Raw genomic sequence first — 20,863 nt, 5'->3', positions numbered from 1 at the left:
ATCAGAAATTACATGCACCTTCCCAGACTTGTTCCTTCCTCTTCTATATACCTTTTAATATATCCCAAATATAAAAAACTTTTTATGCCATTTAGACTTTGGAAATGTGTAGGTACAGGGCTTACATTTAGAAATCTAGATCTCCATTTTAGCACCCCAGTATCAAAAGGAAAGTTTTTCTTAATTGTGACTGGCAAGACTTTGAAAATGGGAGAAGATTTTGTGATATTTACCACAACCAAAGAATTTAATTCATCTGTTTCATAACTGTTTTTCACTCCCGCCTCTTCATCTGAGAAATATTTACCATGTAAGGTAGTGTGAGCAAAGGCTAGTGTGTGGGCAGCACACAAGAGGCCCAGTGAAAAGAAAGTTCATTTCCACTTCAGTTCTAAATGTGTTCTCACATCTCCCCATCCCTGCATGGCTCAGTTCTGTGCATGCCTCGACTCCCTCACTCACCAGTTTCACCCACTTATATATTCTGACAGTCTCTGCAATGCAGTGAGACCTGCAGGATTTCTTTTTAACATGATTTCAATGAGATACCAATTTCTATGTAGGGAGATTTTGCAACTTAAATTACTGATTACGATCCCTGTTGCATTGCCCTTCCTGAGATCCCAGTTTCGCACACTTCATATAGTATCACGTCACTACCAAAATATTTAATCTACAAAAATGCATTTGACACAAAGTTTCCATGCAAAGGTATTGGTTTGCTATGACCATCCTCATGGGGGTATGGAAGCAGTGGCTGAGAAATGTGCAAGATTGCCAACACATGAAGTCAGATGTGCCAAGGTGCAAAGTGAAGTGATTAGGTGATTTTTTTGTTAGAGGAGATTTTTTTGTTAATAGGGATTTCATTTCCCTTTCCTTCTCCTTGGAATACAACTGAGTCTACACCGTAGAAATTTGCACTAATACACTTTTCATATTAAAATTCACCAGAGCATTGAAGCTGAGCTCCAGGGAAACATCAGATGTAGCACACACTTGTGCAGGTAACACTTGCAAAAACGTGGGAAACAAACCCCTATTTGGGTTTAAAAATATCTCAGCGGTAAGGACACTCAGAATTCTGGCTTAATTTATTGCAACACATGCAGTATACCAAATCAAGGAAAAATGCTGCTGTTAATGTGTATTCACAGAAGTTCACTAGTAGAACATGTGGATGTCACGTTCTGCATTCCTTAGGCTGTGAAACCCACAACTGTATTAAAATCCTGTTTCCAGAAATTTAACATTTATTTTTATAATAGACAGTTACGACAGATGGAAATAAAATCTTGAAGAAATTAGCAGGATAGTCTTCACAAATACGGAAACAGAGTGAAACAAGAGCTTTCAGAGACAGTAACACAACAATTCTCCTTGGCAGAAATGTAATAGAGATTATTAGGTTGTCAGAATTATTTCCTCTGTGACCATTCTGGCAAAAAGCTTGTAGTAAACAGATCTTTTCCCATGTCGAACCTTCCTTCTTTGCACTTGCATGAGTATGCTGCAGTGTTTCACGGATCCACTTACTACAGGAAAACTTACAGCTTTTCAGAAATGGCTTCTGAATTTGAAATTTTAAATTATTTTTACAAAAACAATTAAGTAATTCAAAGATTACTGACTAAGATTATGCATAATTACAAAGATTGCTGTAAAATTTCCTTGGTTTTCCCATGAATCAAATGCAGGGCAAATAACTACTAGCTGGAAACCTGTATTTCTGCCCAAACTATCAATTCCTGAAAAATCAGACTGCATGATAGAAACAGATGCTTGTCGCTTGCAAGTTATCTGCCTTGTTTAAGTCTAAATAAGGGATAATTAAGAGAAGCAAGTAACAAGCATTTAGTTAGAAACAGATGAGGATTCAATTTTAAAAGTTCTTGGTAGTATGACCATATCCTACAACATATTACAAAATTTTGAAGAGTTTTGTTTCACTGGAGAATTATTTTTAGGCCATTGCACCTTATAAACCTGACAAATCATCAGTTAGAATTCTATTACTGAGAGAGCATGTTCACTTTTTTGTGGGAAGTTTGTGTAAAATCACCAAAATACCCAAATGGTGATTATTCATGTCCTCAGTGGAACCCATCTGTGCTACTCTTCTGTAGTGTTGCCTGCCAGTGAGAGACTGTCCCTAAGCTCTGGAATTCACTTCCATGGAAAACCCAGGGCTTGTGAAAATATCTGCGCTTCTGATTAACACTCATGCACATGACAGAGAAAGCTCTTGGAGGCAGATGTGTTCAGGAGGAGTCTTCACTTAAAGCTGCTGGGTTTTCCCTTGCTAGCTTCACTTCCACCTAAATGAGACACGTGCCCTACGACTCCCATCAGCAGGTGAGTTCTAGAGAGTAACACAAACTCAACAGCAGCATCAAGTTTGTTTGTGGCAAACAAACCCAAGCTCAATGCAAAGAATGATCTTTTTAAGTAAACGTCCTGAAAACTGGCTGTAACAGTAACCTTTTTGTTTTTTGCAAAGCCTGTAACAAGTTCTCATCAGCAAAAAAGGAAGTGTGGGGATCTGGGCAACAGCAGAGAAACCTTTCAGAGCTCTTCCAAACTCTTAGAGAAAAACCAGCAACAAACCTCCCAAAAATATAAAAAATCACTGGTTTTGCAAAAAAATTTAAAAGAATTTCATTTTAAATAAAAGCATGGTTAATATGTATCTACATTTTGTTTCCTGCAACTGTAAAGTTGTAAAGCAGCACAACTATAGAGCAACTAGAGCTCCAAATTGTTGACATAGCATTTCTAATTAAAATCTGGGTGATAAAGATGCTTCATGATCCAAGATGAGCTGTGAGGATTCACAGCTGTCCTTTGGGAATCATTGACCCACAAAATGAATTCGTTTGAAGCTTAGAAAAAAACAAAAGGACCTGCAATAGCTGATGACAACTTTTGCGTGCAAGTTCCTCCACAACTTGAAAAATTGACACTGGCTGAACAAAGCCACAAATCACTTAGAATATTTACTCTGCCTTTCTTTAGGGTGTTCATACAAATAACAAAAAGCTACAGCTACATTTTTCCTTTCCAGTGTTGCCATTTACTTCAGTTATTTAGAGGTCAACATTCAAAAAGTCTGAAGGTTTTTCATCTCATTGGCAACTGTGTGATTAAATATGATCACATGTTTTCAAAAATCTGGATTCAGATAAGAAAATTATTTGCAGCTGCAATTCATTACCAAAACCAACTGACTACTTCAAGATATTTTGCTTTCTTTGTTCCACATATGTTTTACCAAATTGAATTTGAGGCTGAATACTGGTTACTTGTTAGTATTCTGATCAGTAAGTTGAACAGTTGAAGTGCTGATATATTTTATGATACAGTTTTACAGAAAAATATAGGTGATATACTAAGAAGATACATGGCATCTTTTTGTTCTTAACTGAAGTAAATATGAAAAGCAAGGCAAGACAGCTGAACTCTAGGCCTATATTAGCAAGAGTTTGCTCATTCTACTGAATTCCGTTGGTGGACACAAAAAACGTGTTCTGTCTTGCAGACACCTTACAGCAGTTCCACAAAACAGAAAAATACCTGCTCTGGAAAAGGGATGTTTTTGTTTTTATAACTCTGTATACACTAGGACAATTATGTGGGTCAAGGTGTCATAAGAACTTGTTTATTCAGTAAATAGAGCTTTCAAGCACTAGGGATAAGTTTCCAAAAGAAACTTCCAAATAAGTCCATAGACTTAATGATTGCTTAACAGGCACAGTGTACCGTTTTTAATGAAAACAATGAAATCTTCAAGAAATGCCTTGTTAGAAAAAATTCTGTAGAAGATTTAGTAAGAGACAATATTCAACAGCACAACCCCAAATGACCCTTTAGTCATAGCAGGGAATAGTTTTAAAGATTAATTCAGCTCCAGTGGGCAATTCTCAATTAACTTGAAACCCAAAAGAAATTTACTCTAAAAATGAAAACAAGAACACACATCTGAGCTAGGGATATTGGTAAGACAATAAGAAGAGGTTCTATAAATATACCAGAAGTAAAAAAAACACCATAAATGAAAGTGCAGAACAATTAGCAATGAGGAAATAATGGCAAAAGATGAAACCAATGAGGCTGAATTCAATTTCTTCCTCACTTATATTCCCCCTGCTCCACAAGGGTTAAGTGTAAGTAGAGACCAAGGTACAGGACCAGGAAAAGAGTAGGCTATCATTTAATCCTCACTCATTTAGTAAGCCATAATATATTAAACAGTTTAAGAGAACATTAGAATAATGTATGAGTGGACAACATAGATAGCAGCTATACCAAACACGAGTGAACACCTCAGTTGTGCTGATTGGAAATATAAAAACCCCTCAGAAATTAGAAAGTACAGATTAGTAAGAAATCAACAAAAACTTTCTTCAGTCAAGGTCAGAAAAACAGCTTGCTCATCAATAGCTAATACAGACTGACATGTAATGAGCAGATGGGCTCATCTTACATAGGCTAAGATTATTTACCTTGTACAGCTTTTGAAAATTCAGAAAATTTAACATGTGAAATAACGTTTAGATAAACTGGAAACATTTGTATTAGGCCAGACTCAAGCAATATAGATCTGACACACAGCTGACTACCAAAGTCCTGTGGGTAACACAAAAAGCCTCAACAGCAAGCAAAATGACAAACATAGCTGCTATCAGGGAGGAGGAGGAGGAGGAGGAGGGAAAGGGGAAGGGGAAGGGGAAGTTTTACAGGCAAACCAGCCAAACCTGAAGACATTCCAGGATAAATTATTCCAGAAGTGCATAAGCATATAAAACAGTAAACAGAAGATTTTTGTGAACAAACAGTATAAAAAAAGAATTCTGACAAGATAAAAAAGTCTGGACTATAAGAGGAATGCAACAAATGAGATATACCTTGTTTATGTGGCCTTTGACTTTGTCCTACCTGATGTTCCTCAAAAATCTAACCATGGAAATATTGTTTAGATTGAATCACCTGCAGAGATGGTTGCAGAACCAGGTTCATGTGAACCTGAGCATCACTACAGGTGTCACCCAAAGTTTAGTGCTGGCTCCATTATCTTACAGTAATTTAATTAATGAAGTCAATGCTTTTAAAAAATCCACACAACAACAAAACGCTTTTGAAATAAAATGTTAATTTGTGGGGGAATGCATTTACAAACCTAAACGGTTTCAAACCTGAGAAATGGTCAGAAATAAACATGAAGTGAATTAAATGTGTGTAAAATACTTTATAAAGAATAAAACAGAATAAATAAAGTTAAAAAAAAAAGTTACAAACCAAATCCAACTGGTTAAGTAGCAGCACAGCAGAAAAATATCTACTGGGATCACAGATTGAACAACAATTGTTGTGCTGAACAAGAATAAATCAATGTCCCTCTGGAGCATGGAAGTCCATTCTGCTCAGTATTTAGAGCCTCAGTTAGACTGGCATAATCACTACACTTACATCACACTTTAAAAATCACACTTCAAGTAGAAAGATTTCAGAAAATAAAGACGAGCAGATAATATATTCAGAAAAAAATTATAGCAAACTATTTTAATCGCTAGTGTTCATTTACCCCTCTAGAAAGACATCAGTTGAACAATAACTGATAAAAACCTCATGTTCACTTGCAACCCAGATACATGAAGGATGAAAACTGCAAACCATACAGAAATCCACTGCCTGTTACAAGAAGCAGTAGCTTTAACAATTTAAGATTTTCCTCTTAAACCTCTCAATTCAGCTTTCTGAGCTAACCTCTGGAACACACCTCCTTACACTTGTAATTCTTCCCCTGCTAGACACGCCTGCCAGGACAGGATCTCACATGTGAAGTCCAGCAGACCATCTACACCTCCCTGAACAATATATAAGGTTTTATCAGCATAGTTTCTGCCAGTGAAGCTGTGTTTATACTAGGATATTTTGTCAATCTTGTGGGCTGAGGAGGAAGTGAGGGGCAGGATTCATACTTGAATGGGATTTTGTGGTTGTTTATACACATAGTTCTAGCAAAGAAGGGTACAGCAGCATTACCCTGAAGAAGCGGCCATGACTGTGGTCAAGCAAAGAGCAGAAATGGCTGTAAATTGCTTTCAGAAACAGAGAAAGCAAGACAGAGAATTACCTAATTAAATGACAATATCTGTGTCTAATCAAGCACCTAAACCTGAGCTAGGTGACATGTGCTCCGTTTGTTGGCAATGGAGATGCTGCCAACTGAGCCCCAGGAGGAATTCATCTCACCCTCATGCAAGACTAAATGGGCAAAATTGACTCCAGTGAACTGCACTCCAGAAGTGGCTGCTTCTTTTTAGATTGTGAAAGAAGACTGGGATAAAAGTATTTGGTTTAGATACACAGAAGCTTAGTGAAATCCCATCCCACAACTGCAATGACAAAATTAATGAAGAATGTAGAAACCAAAATGGAAAGAAAGAGCTAATAATATTAGAAAAGAAATCAGGAGCTCAGTACAACTTATTAATAAAATACTAAGGTGAGGAACATCAGCTAGAACTCAGCAGAATTATCTTTTACCTGATAATGTTGATTTGAAAAAAAAATATTTACATTTGAAGACTTTGTTAGTTCTGGCAAGGTCTACAAAACTAAACTAAGTGTCAAGCTTGGAGGAAAACTATACAATAAAATAAAAATTGAGAAGTTAATTCAAATTTCCATAGTCCTCTATGTCTATTTTTAATTATTACAATTTAGACTATTACAAGAAAAGGAAAGGACAAAATTCAAGGTCAAATGACATTATTTTGTGAATTGTTGAAAGGGAAGGTAAATGGAAAACTATGGTTTCTCTGAGCAATAAAATAGTGGCTGAAGCAAATACTTCCCATGGTACATATTGAAGTATGGTTATTGAGTTGCTTCACATGCTATAGTAAATGCTTCACAGAATATTTCAGTGTAATTTTTAGTTGCAACTGGTGATAATTGAGTTCCACAAAACTATGAAAAAATATTAATTACTAATTTATGAAACTGATGTCAGGCTGGAGGGTTTTTTGTTGGATTTGATAAATACAAACAAGTTTGTAAAAACATTCTCAAACTTACCACTGGTGACTCTCAGCACTCCCAGCGTCCAGCTGCACAGCCTTTTCAGCTTTAATCTTTCCTGTAAATGGAATACAATATATGAAAGGATTTATTGTACTCTTCTACATTTTAGGTGACTCCCAAGAACAAAGCCATCTGATATACTGTAGCAGCAAAGAAATTGCTTCCTATTCTTAGAAACATTTAGATGAACAATGTAACATCCTGGCTTTACTTCATTTACATAGTCATGCACTTACATATAAATATATATAAAATATATATGCAATTTTAGTATTTTCCTTTAAAATCCAATTCAGATGCAGTTAAATCAGGCAGGTATTGGACCAGACTGGCAAAGGAGGCCATGTTGTCTGTAAGACTGAAGAGCATTTAAAGCAGGTCAGACAAGCACCTGTCAGAAGAACCAGCAAAGCTGTTTCCTGCCTTGGGTACAGGAATAAACTAGTTGAAGTTTCTTTCTAGCACAAAGACTTCCCTTAAGTTCTACTTTTAACTGAATAAAGATGACAGTAGGTGATTTGATCAAACCCACGCTCCCAGTAAGAAGTTCAGATGAGATGCTTGCTGCTTGCAGAGTCTCAGCTGCAACCAATTAAGCTGCACTGACATTTCTGTATTGTAAGTTAACTTCATAAAAACAAAGAATAGCATACACACTCGTCCAACCCAGTGGAATGAAAAATAACCACGAAACTACCGCCAGCTCTCCTGCAGTCTCAATCCCTCTGCAGCACTTCCAAAAACTGAGATGAAAAAGGCTGCCGCCACCCCCACTTCATGAGAATGAGCCAAACTAGGCTGGTTACTCAACACCTAAGACCCACTTTCATTCCACCATTCTTTATCTCTCCCTGTCCTTTACTATGCCATTATCGTTCATCAGCTGAGGTTACATGCAGTCACAGAATCACAGAACACGCTGAGTTGGAAAGGACCTACGTGGATCATTGAATCCAGCTCCTGGCGCTGCACAGGACCACCCCAAAGAGTCACACCATGTGCCTGAGAGCACTATCCAAAAGCTTCTTGAGCTCTGTCAGGATGGTGCTGTGACCACTGCCCTGGGGAGCCTGTTCCAGCACCCAACCACCCTCTGGGTGAAGAATCTTTTCCTGATATCTGACCTAAACTTATCCTGACACAAATTCAGGTAATTTCCTCAGGTCCTGTCACTGGTCACCACAAAGGAAAGATCAATGTCTGCCTCTCCTCTTCCCCTCATTGTAACTGCAATGAGGTCTACCCTCACTCTCCTCTTCTCCAGACTGAACAGACCAAGTGACCTCAGCTACTCATACAGCTTGCCCTCGTGGCCCTTCACCATCCTCATTGCCCTCCTTTGGACACTCTCTAATAGCTACATATCCTCATATTGTGGCACCCAACACTGCCCCAGCACTCGAGGTGAGGCTGCCCCAGTGCAGAGCAGAGTGGGACAATCCCTCCCTTGCCTGGCTGGCAATGCTGTGCCTGATGCCCCCCAGGACACGGCTGGCCCTCCTGGGTGCCAGGGCACTGCTGGCTCATATTCAACTTGTCAGTGACCAGGATCCACGGCAGTGCTTCCCAGCATCTCATTCCCCAGTCTGTCCATACATCCAGGGTTGTCTCCTCCCAGGTGCAGAATCCAGCACTTTCCCTTGGTGAACTTCATATGGTTGGTGATTGCGCAGCCCTCTGATTTGTTGAGGTCTCTCTGCAGGCCCTCCCTGCATTTAAGGGAGTCAACAGCTCCTCCCAGTTTTGTATCACCTGTGAACTTGCTCTGTATCCCTTCCAGTCCTGTGTCCAAGTAATTTATGAAGATGCTGAAGAGCACAGGGCCGAGGATGGAGCCCTCTGGAACCCCACTAGTGACAGGTCCCCAGTCTGATGTCACCCCATTCACTGTAACCCTTTGTGCCTGACCTGTGAGCCAGTTGCTCACCCGTCCCATGACGTGTTTATCCAGCTGTGTGCTGGACATTTTGTCCAGAAGGATCCTGTGAGAGACAGTATCAAAAGCTTTCTTGAAATCCAAAAAGATTACATCAACTGGCTTCCCTTGATCAGCTAGGTGGGCTACTGTGTCACAAAAGGAAATCAGGTTTGCTAAGCAGGACTTTCCTCTCACGAAGCCACACCGGTTGTGACCAATGACTGCGTTGTCCTCCAGGTGTTTTTCAATACCTCCCAGAATAATCTTCTCTATAACTTTACCAGGCACTGAAGTGAGACTGGCAGACCCTGTAGGTGCCAGGGTCCTCCTTCTTGCCCTTTCTGAAAATCAGGACAATGTTTGCCAGCTTCCAGTCAGCTGGACCTCTCCAGATTCCCAAGACTGCTCAGAAATCATCAGGAGAGGTTTTGAGATGACACAAACTAGTTCTTTGAGGATTGTTAGATGAATCCCATCAGGCCCCATAGATTTGTAGGGATCCAGCTGGAGCAGCAGATCCTGCACAATTTCCAGGTCAACTAGGAATTGATCATTCTTGCAGTCATCATCCTCCAGCTCAGGGCACTGAGAACCCCTTGGTCCATCATCCATGCTGAAGACAGAGGCAAAGAATGCATTAAACATCTCTGCCTTGTCCATGTCCCTGTCTGTGAGGTGACCACCCTCATTCTGTAATGGGCTGATGTTATTTTTACACTGCCTATTTTCATTAATACATTTGAATAAACTCTTTTTATTGTTCCCCACAGTCCTGGCCAGCTTCAAGTCCAGTCATTGGTAAAAGCAAAGGATCCAACAACAGAATTTACTGTTTTTCTTTATTTTGTGTCATAATCCTTACTGCACTGTAGGATTTCTATACAAAGAAACTGAGTTGCTACTAAAGCAAAGACAGTATCAATTAAGTAGCTAAGACAGTGCAAGTCTTCAGGAGTATTTAGATGACAAAAGAATAGGAACAAGGAAGGACCTTGAACAAGCTGAGCTTGTCTGTGGAATATGTTACAACAGCATGAAGGCATGACACTGCCTTTAAGGATGACAAAGGAGACAGCCAAAACTGCTCTGTCAGTGACATTGTCACTGCCAACAGAACAAAAAGTCAATGAGAGGTGTCACAAAAGACAAAAGAACCCAAACTTGGATTACACTTACAAAACCTGATTTGCTGCAGCAAAAAACGGAGAGGCAATGGAGAGACAAAAGAAAGAGAGAAGTACTCCCAGATAAAGGCAAAAAGGATTATTTTAAGAACAATGCCTTGACTGAAGGAGAGTGACACAGGGTAGAGAAGATGTAGGTTTTAATGTAATAAAACAAAGGCCCAAAATAAAAAGAGAAACAAACTGTATTTCTAGCCAATATCCATCCAGACAGTGAAAGAAAGGGCAATACTTTTAAAAGCAACAACAAAAAAAAAGTGCTATGAAGAAGAAAATCAAAATCTTGCGGAGATTAAGTTGTCAAACAGGACACATGGGGAGAGATGTCTGGAAGCAACATCAGTTGTCACAGATGACTTCTGTTTCTGGTTAACAGTTCCTCCAGATTCACAAGGTTTCATCCCCACCATCGCCACAAAAGAGGCTGCTGATATGCAGGAGTGCTCCTTACCACAGGAAAGCAGAAAACTAAACCTTGACCCAGCCTCAACATTTATTTATTCCTTTTGCTCTCCCAAAGATGCAATTAAGAAACTGTGCTGACAGCATCTGGGTTTTTTCACATTCTGTATCCATCTGTTTCTCAACAAAATTGAGGATTTTAAGGCAATCTGCAGAGACAACAGCCTCCAATTATGACCTATAATACTTCTCTGCCACTGATTTTGGATCTCTCAGTGAGGAAAGAATGAACTGCAGTTGTAAACTGTGGTGGCTTACTGCACAAAACGTTATCATTACAGTACAAATGCTTCCATTTATTGGATTGCAAATTCCTTATATTGGAAAAGTTAACCAAAGTTCAAAGCATGTTTCACTACATTCAGACAGCATTCTACATAAACATTTTTCCTCTGCTTACCATCAGTTACATATTTCCTCTTCTCCTCAGCATCAGTAGTCATCTCAAACAGATCTCCATAAGCACGTGCAAGTCTCCAAAGAAAGTCCACACAGTTTTCATACTGAAAGTAGAGGACAGCTACATAATTAAACTGATCAGAATGTGATTTGAACAGTTTACTTTCATAATGCTTAAAATTAATAACTTGACTAAAGCAATTAATCAGAACATGGTGTAATTTTTTGTTAATCTTCCATCCTTCTACATACTACCTTTAGTTTATGTGAGAACCAATTGACCAATTTTCCATGAACAAAAGCGAATACAGCTTTCAGAAACACCCTAGACTGTCTAAAGAGGTTTTATTTTATAAATCAGTTTAAACTTCTTTAATATAAACATTTACAGGGTAATCCAGTAAAGCACAACAAATCCCTGAACAAAGTGATGTGTATTTCCTTTAGGGAGGTCATAAGCACCACAGTCACCCACAATTAATATCTCATCTACCTTTCTTGGTATTCCAATATTCAGATGAAAATACAGTCAGAACTAATGCTTGCCAAAGCAGAATAAAATGTTACACTGAACTGAACGCTGCATATCAAACCACCTTTAAATTCTACCTGGAATTACATTTGGGCCTGGTAAAGGAAAAATTCACATGAAGGACATTAGAAAGGTATGAGCAGACTACATGCTCATAGTTTGAGAACAGTAGGTCTGGTTACTACTTAATTCTACAGGATTTTCTCACACAGACTATTCCAAAACCAGCAAAAGTAAGTATCATTTACAAAGAAAAAAGCCCACGATTTTTCTTTGTTGTATGCAAGGACTCCTATGTCAAACAAAGCCTCAAAGTTATTGAATTAGAATGGGATATAAAACAGTAGACCTCCTATGTCCACACATCATGAATATTAACACCACTTTGAAATACTGCTTTTTCACTGTATTATAAACATATATTGCTTGAAATTTCATCCTCCATTTCTATGTGCATTTTAAAGCTTGCATTAAGTTCTCAAAAGCAGTGCAAAGCGTAAGTTAATAGCAACATAATATTAAGTTTATCCATAATACCTTGTCATCTTTCTCAAGCAGCAGTCTGAAGCCCTCCTTTTTATCATCCTCTGAACCCTTGTGCAAATTGTCCACCTGCTGTAAAAAATTAAATAAGTCTTCATCTTCTTCTGATTTCACCACGGCATCAGGTGATTTCATACATCTCTTTTCTTCCTCGGAGTCTCCTTCAGAATCAGTATGAGCAGTAAGGTAACTAAAATCACAGAAAATAATAACCAATTTTTTCTTTAAAAAAAAGGGCATTGTTAAATTCAAAAGCAAAAAATTCAGAGCACAATTTATCCCAGTTGTCCAACTTTAAAGGATTTTTTATTAATGATATCAAGCTTATTGTTATTATTATAAACCTTTATCTTCAAAGGGACAGCACAGTCATATTCCAAACATAACAGGCAAGTAATTATACTGTCCTGCTGCCTAATACTCCATTAAAAAATGCAGATACATATTAGAAACACATGTAGCCTTGTGTCTCAAATGCAGAACACTTGAAATCATTCATGTGTTTTAAGACATGTTCTGTAACCTTGAATAGGCCTCTTCAACTCTTTACCTCAATTTCCCTATTTTTTGAAATAGGAATGAGCTTACTAACCAAAATATAAGTGCTATGACAATCATTTATACAATATTTTGTTAAACACTTTTAAGATCTAAATATAAGCCAATAAAAATAACACCATTGTTATAAATTCCTTATTTTTTTCAAGCATTCTGAAGTTCAGAATATCCGAAACTGGAAAATAGCTTATATTAATTCATGATGCTTAGTGTAAAAATACTCAGCACAAGGCAGTCAAGGGCAAAGAAATATTTGCAAAAGCATAAATATCAAGCAGAGATAAGCAGGTGGCCTTACTGTCCAAAGTGCTGAGAATACATTAGGGTACTCCAATTTCAAAGAGGAGAAGCTGATAGCATTTTTTTTAAAAAGTAGCCTTTTGCTTATGTACTAAAAATGGACAGAGAAGCCTCATCTTCTGCATTTCCACTTTTGAAAATACTGGTGTTCTGGGGAGAAATAATAATGTAAAGCTGCCAGGTTCTGAGATTTTCTAAATGGTTACCATGAGTACAAAAAGCACGAAATGTACTATACACATTAAGTAACTGAATAACCGAAGTAGGCCATGACAGTCAGAACATATAAAATCTCTTTCTTTTTTCAGAAATATAACCAGAACAGAATGCTAGCAGTCAAAATGAAGGTTATTAATCATGGCTTTTAAATATTCTGTTTTGAATGTGTTGCTTTCAGAACAGATCAGTGTATCAGAGCAGATACACTTACAGCCTATAAATGAACAAATACAACTGCTTGTGAAGCTACAGAAGTGCTAAATGTGGCAAGACAGTTTTGCTGCAAAAACCAGTGATACAGGAAAAAGGAGTCAAAAAATACATTTGGATAAAACAATACAGACACAGACCAAGTGTACATGTTCAAACTGAAAAATATCATGGAGCAGAACAGAGATGGGAAACTTCATTTGTTTCTACAGATTTGTTTTACATAATCTTGATGACGCTGAAGTTGACAAACCCTAAGCTGTATTCTGCAGAGACTATATTCAACCACTGAACACTTATTTTAATTTTTTGAAGCCTGTTTAAAGACACAGTACATTGTTCTTCCATAGTTATTTTGAAGTGGGCACAGGGGAATTATATCATGGCTGCATTTGTAAAAGCCCCGACTTAATCAAATGTACAGGGGAGTTCCTGGGGAGTGGGACAGTCTTTTAAGCTCCAACACAGAACTATGATATGAAGTTCGTTTGGAAAGTATCTTTCCTCATGTGGTTTAGATGCTCCATTCCCCCTAATTAAAAGATCAATGCATTGAGGATCTGCATAATTTCCAGCCTAAAATAAGGGCACTACATAATATAAAACAGCAACAACTAAGCAGTAAAGACAATTTCCTTAGTTACAGGAATTTGGGCACTGTATCAAATGCTACCTAATCAGGTAGATATGAAAGTAAGGAATCAGTGTTTGGAAGTCAATGTTGATGCTGTATTCTTTACTTCTGCTGTATAAACATCTGCTAAATTTCTATGATCCTTACTGTTACAGTGTTAGATAACAGAGAGAAGTGATTACTAGAAAATGCTATTCTCCCAGCAAAAATATAATGGCTGGTTGACAAATATAAGGTTGGGTTGACAGCCAAGTCCATTGGGCTGGTAGTCCAAATAAGCCCAGTAGGGATTTCCAGCAGCATTATAGCAAATGTCATGACCAGATATCAAACTGAGGCCAAACATCAAATTCACATGTGTCATGGTTTGACACTGGCTAAAACACCAGGTACCCACGACAATTGTTCACTCACTCTCCTCTGCTATAGCTAAGCAGAAGAGGGAGAAAAAAATGAAGGGGTCATGAGTTAAGGATTGGGAGAAAACATTCTAAGGGCAAAATAGGCTCAAATTTAAAGGTATAAAGTAAATTTATTATTAACAGAGTCAGAGGAGGATAATGAGAAGTAAAATAAGCCTTTAAAACACCTTTTTCCCCCCCAGCCCCTCCTTCCCACTGACAGCACAGGGAGACACAGGGCGTGGGGGGTTTCGGTCAGTTTGTCACGCAAGATCTTTTGCAGTTTGTTCAGGCAGAGGAGCCTTTCTCCTGCTATGCTGTGAGTCTCTCCCACGGGCAAAACAGTTTGCCCAGAACTGCTGTGACGTGGGTCTCTTGTCCATGAAGTATAGTCTTTTAAGGATAGGCTGTTCTAGTTTGGAAGCAAGGGCTTTCTCTCTCTATCTTTAGAAGCAGGGGCCCTCTCTCCTTGGGTCTCTCACTGGATTGCAGCTTTTTCTGGCCTTCACTCGCTCCGGCATGGGCACCTTTCCTATGGGCTGCAAGTGGATTTTTGTACTCCCTGTGGATTTCATGGATTACAGGGGGACAGTTCGTTTCACCATAGTCCTCATCACGGCTTCCAGAGGAATCTTGACTCTGACATTTGGAGCATCTCCTCCCCCTCTTTCTTGTCACTGACCTTGGTGCCACCATGCTGTCTTTCTCCACATGTTCTGACTTCTTCCTCTTTCTCTGACTAGAAAAAAAATGGCTGCTCAGAGGTATCATTATCAACAAATTTCACTAATTCAAAGATTCTTGCAGCATCTTGCAGCACCGAGAGGTTGAGCTCGTCTAGGTTCCACTCTGGGGAATCATTTGCCATGTTTCTGCTGCCGGCCACATGGCCCCCACTGCCACTGCGCGGGCGGTGCCAGCTGTGGCAGCGCTGGTGCTATTTAATGCCTCTCTTCAAATGGGGTGCCAAAAAGGAGAAGCCGCTGCCACCGCCCCTGCCCTTCTGCCTGCGGTGCAGCTGGCTAAGGGCAGCCAAGCAGGCAAAGTTCACTGCAGGCGCGCCAAAATGGCAGCGGCAGTGCATCGCCACACGCAGTGCCAGGATGCCCCAGTGGCAGCAGCTCTCTACCCCTGGAAAAAACTGCCCATGCACTGCTTTGATTTCCTTCTTAAATAATGTCATCACAAAGGTATTACCAACCTCTCTAACTGGGCCAACAGCATGTCCTTCTTCAGAGCCATCAGAGATTGGCTCTGCCAGACATGGAGGAAGCTTCCAGCAGCTTCTCACAGAAGCCACATCTGTGGCCTTCCCCTGCTACCAAAAACTAGGCTGTGCACAAATCAGCACAACATGACATCAGGTAAGTCATATATTTATTGGGAGACTCATAGAAAAAGTGTGAAGTAGGTCACTATTTAACAGATCATGTGAACACATAAGGAACTAATTACGAAAAAGCAGAGAGGGCAGGTCATTTCTTACCCATTCCCTCTCATCTCCACTGTCCTGACAAATTCTCTCCTACCTCCTTTATTTATCTGCTTTGTGAATCTTCAAAGAATTCAAATGTGGAACAGACCCTCTTACAGATTGATTAGAATGTCATAAATTGCAATTTACTTGTTGAGTGATATCAGCCTTAACAAAGCAGCTAATAGTCTTAGATATCTATGCATTCTAAAGCACTAAAAATCACTACTGACACAAACAGAAGTGGAGATTCTTCTTAACACTTTAAAAACTCCAAGACTTTAAGGACTGATGACACTACTCCAAAATGGAAATAAACAGTAAACAAGGAAGAGTCATTATGGTTTGTTTTACAAATATTCCATACAACAGAAATCTGCAATTTTACCCGGTATTTTCCTGCAAGAGGTTTTATCAGATGATAAACAGAAAAGTGAGTATTTATGTGTGATAAACACATTGTTCAATATTTGAGAAAATGGAAGAACTTTTTAAAAATGTCTAGAGTCAGTGCCAACTTGTTTTCACCTTTATTACCACTACATTTTAAATAAAAGAGAAAAACAGTGATAAGAACACGAGTAGCAACGATCAACCAACAGGAGTCAGTTGTATCAAAATGGACTGTTCAAAGTTCAAAGAACAAATGGAAACTGTGCTGGAGACTCACCCCACTGTGGCTAAGCAGTTCAGTAAATCCCAGCACCTAGTACTGGATTAAAACAAACCCTGAGCTACATGGTACAAAACACCTCTGTGGTATAAACACACTCGGGTGGTTCAAAAACTTGTGTTGTGGTGTCTGTAAATTCGCAGACACTGGGCCTAACCAGGTATCATCTGTTCACAACACTTCAGCTTTTAGATCAAATATCATCTGTCATCTCCCTGCTGACTTAGAAAAAACCACAGGCTGACACAAACACCCTCTCATCTGCTCTGGCTAATTCCACACAAAGGTGATTATATGTCACAGATGGATCTGAATCAAATTTGCACTGTATGATCCACCAAAGTGCATATCCATCAGCAATGATAAGCGGTCTTCAAGGAAAAGTTTGGCACAAAGGAGTCTTAGGCCAACTGAAGGTTGCATTTAAAAGAAATAAACAGAAAAATAAATTTAAAAATGCTACGTGAAATGATACTCAGAAGCAGGCAAGGGAAATGTTTTTTTCCTGTTGACTATTTAAACTATTTCAAGGAAAAATTATAAATAGAACATCTGTTGGAAAAGAATTCACTGTGGTGAATCTTTCTGGTGCCTGATGCCAAATGCAATTTGAAGAGCTTGGACGCTAGGCCTGCTGAAGACAGGTGCCAAACATGGCACTAATGTGCAGGGTTCATCACTGCCATATCAGGGAGGAAACAGCTTGAAAATCACAAAGAGAAGAATTTGGTGATATGCTCCATTCCAGGTGATCATCTAGACACAATTTATTCGTAATGTATTTGTAAATGAATGAGTGCTTGTTACACATTCTCAAATGTTAAACATTGAAATTTTCACTAGTACATTATAGGAACTGAAACAAACTAAAAAAAAAAAAAAATAGAATACAGAAAAGCACAGACTAGAAACCACAGACTCTTTAGCATGTAATGTCTCATCCATTCAGTGCACCGTCTGCTCAGACTATCTGTCATTATGTAAAAATATAGTTCATTTACTAAAACACATGTGATATTTCTCCACTTCCAGAAATACATAATTTTTGGAAGGCAAAATAGAAAGCTTCTCTTCCCAAGGTACTGAATACCAACAGTAACATTGAGAATATGACCAGAGCAGATTAAAGCAGAGAGCTATATCAGAGACTGTCAGCTTCCAATATTTAATGGAAAAAAAATTGGTAATATTAAAAGCTTTTCTGGAAGAAGTTTACAAACCTGAAATCAATGTAGTCATCCAGCACAAACCCATAAAACTCTTCAGATTAGTTAATCTGTCAATTCCCAGCACCTACCCATTCGTCAATTAAAACCAGAAGTGCTTAACTCAAGCAAAATCCTATCTTCTGGATCATGAAATTACTGCTGAGGCAGTGAAACACATTGCATGTACTTTAGATGGGAGTACAGAAAGGTGAAAAAATGTTTTATCTGTAACAAAGAGCAATTTTTTTTTCTCTAGTGCACAGAAAAGCACCTGAATGCACCATTGTGTTTGGAATTCACCCCAGAAGAGTATAAAACAATGCACATGGTGTAATGCCTACAGTATATGAAGTGGTGATGTACAGAAACCAGAAAAACCCAAGTGTTGCTACTGACTCTCCTGGCCATGCACCACAGTCATTAAAGTTACAGAAGACCTTGGAAAAAGCTACATACATTGCAACTGTACACACATTAGGATTAACAACCTATTTGTAAGAGGAAGAAAAAAATACAATTTACTTAAATGAAATTAAATTATGTCAAATTTAGAGAAGATGCAAAACAAGCACGTCAAGCACAAGGTGTTAATAGGAAAAAAGCCCACCTCTTTTCAAAACGGATTGAAAAATAGCATTGGGAAAGAACATAGCCAAATGACTAATGCTAACTATAACCTTGAATTATTTTCCTTGCTTCTGACTGTACACAAATTCTTGTCAGAGAAGGCCTCTCTTAAGGACACATTCAATGCTCTTGCACACTATAATCACTTGTATAGATCATCGCATCAGCTTCTTCGTCATACAGAAGAACCTGAACACACAAGTGTCCTTGGCTTGTTCTCAAAGAGCAACACATCACTCCTGATCAGAAAACAGGATTTTCTCAAATGCTATGTGTGGAATAACCCCCGTGTTGCATTTGTGGACCTGGTAATTCATAAACTGGCCCCTTTGCCTTATCTGCATCTCTGAATATTTTATTTGTAACATGAAGGCCTCTGCAAACCAACCAATGGATAAAATAATCTGAGAAAGTAAGAGAACCAAGATGTTTCCACACCAGATGAAGGAGGAATGTCTTCGAATACTTATGCCAATCCTGAATACTTAAAATAAAGAACTGGTTCATAATAGAACTGGCAGGTCTTAAAATATGGTATCAAAATATAAGACTTGTGAAGCATGTGGGCTGGGATGTAACACAAAAAGAAATTCTGTTCACAGGAACGGAAAATGAATGTGGAGAAACTCTTAAAAATAGAATTCTATTAATATGCAGCCTGTTAACTGTCTTCAGAATATTACAGTTAATTAAAATATTTTTAAAGAGAAAAGGTGACATAAGATAGGCAATTTACAGACATAATGCTGCCTACGCAGATGTGTAAGACCCGCTGAGAAGTGGCTCAAAAAACTCAGTTGCTATAAACACAGTCTTAGTAAATTGCATTTAAGTATCTAATCTGATTATACCAAAACAAAGTTGTAATTACAGGAGAGTAATGTCAAGACAAAAATATAGTGCCTCTCCTGGACTCCTGGTACACATCATCCCCAAGCGTGCTCCTCAACTCGTGAGTATAAAAGATCCCATTAACTACAATGGGACTAGAAGATGTGGTCAAAACTAGGAACTTTCTACCTTATTGAGTCAGTACCCTAAATTCCTCATGATTACTTTTTGAGCCACCAGAAAGTGTATACAACAGCACATACACATAAACATTGCCACTTGTACAGGGGTTCCACTCAGATGTAGCTTCCATAGTATGCAATGCCTCCAGGCAGAACACTGTAGTAACTCACCTGTGAGGCTCATAGAAGACAATTATCATGAAAAGTACATGAGCATTTGTACAGTTTGAACAAACTCTGTCAAAGACACAAGGCTACCTTCTTACTAGAAGCACTTTTAAAATTATACCTTTATTCTGAACTTTGCCTCTCATTGCAAAGCTATGTAGCAATACTGCATCAGTGTTACCAAACACATTCTTAAAAAAAAATCTGTATTATGCTTGGCATTAAGCCAACTTCAGCCATAGTGCAGATTCAGAGATGGTCACCAAGAGTCTTCTCTGATCTAAAAACTGCTAATCTGAACGTTTGCATTTTTTTTCCAGAAGTATAAAACCTATATAAAACTTTTAAAGGGCTCCTGTTTACAGTTTCTTATAGGTAATGATGCAACTTGCACTGTGTGTGTATAGTAGAATATACAAATTATTATTAACTCACCCTCCTTCACTTTCTGCCTCTTCAGAGCTGGTAGTTTCTCTTGCACCAGAAGCTGTTTCTGCTTTTCTCCGCCTTGTTGCTCTGTGTGATGGGCTAACTCTCTGAACATCACCTTTTCCTTGAAGCTCATTTCGAACAAGCCCTTCAAGCTTTGGAATAGCTTCTTTCAGAAATTCCACCTCTCTCTTCAGTTCGTCCACGCTTAGTAGCAGGCCATTCAATTTTTCTAGTATCTGCAGTTGCCTTCCATGTAAAACCATTACTGCTCCTTGCTCATTAGGAACCTCATTTTGCAAGCCCACAGAATTAATATCCTGGAACGCATGCATACGCAGAGCTGCACCAGGCTTTCGGACCTTGCGGTACCAAATCAGCACCAGGCTTAATCCAGCAGTCCCTGCCATTACGCCCAGTATTAGTCCTTTATTTTCAAAGGGAGACATTTCTGCACGGTCCTGTAATTGCGAGACAACAATAAGAGTTTAAGATATTTCGCCCTGCTCTACCCAAGCGACTTGCTCTGCTCTGAAATCACAAAAGTGTAAGGCTGGAAGAACTGCTGACACAAAGTTACACTACAACTCTCGCAGGTTCTACTATACAAGGCAGCAAAAACAAGACAAAAGTGGGTTTGGGAGTGTGAGGGGCGCCGGCACGTGGGCAGGACTGAAGCCTTCACTCTCAACCATCCCGGCATCCTGCGATTTGCTTGTTTTAATGTGAGAAACTCGTATAATCGGATTTTGCGCCACTGCAGAAAGGCGGAAACCCAGCTGTCAGGCCGGAGCGCCGCCCGGAGGGGCGTCTCGCCGGTCCCCC

General features: G+C 38.9%; 1 protein-coding gene across 2 annotated transcripts in view; it reads right to left on the bottom strand.

Moving 5' to 3' along the window:
* Positions 1–20,863, bottom strand: part of RMDN2 (regulator of microtubule dynamics 2) — a 51,873-nt gene that overhangs the window by 26,489 nt on the left and 4,521 nt on the right. For both annotated transcript variants that reach the window (XM_017746552.1, XM_008643413.2), the window contains exons 2-5: positions 20,045–20,499; positions 12,119–12,314; positions 11,051–11,153; positions 7,081–7,141 (exon numbers count right to left, since the gene is read on the bottom strand). In XM_017746552.1, the coding sequence (XP_017602041.1) occupies positions 7,081–7,141; positions 11,051–11,153; positions 12,119–12,314; positions 20,045–20,499 (815 nt within the window). The remainder of the gene's footprint in view (positions 1–7,080; positions 7,142–11,050; positions 11,154–12,118; positions 12,315–20,044; positions 20,500–20,863) is intronic.

The sequence above is a fragment of the Corvus brachyrhynchos genome, unplaced genomic scaffold (genome assembly GCF_000691975.1).
Source record: "Corvus brachyrhynchos isolate BGI_N302 unplaced genomic scaffold, ASM69197v1 scaffold70, whole genome shotgun sequence".
Taxonomy (NCBI): domain Eukaryota; kingdom Metazoa; phylum Chordata; class Aves; order Passeriformes; family Corvidae; genus Corvus; species Corvus brachyrhynchos.
Note: the sequence above shows the minus strand (reverse complement) of the source record. Positions and strands in the feature narration are given on the sequence as shown.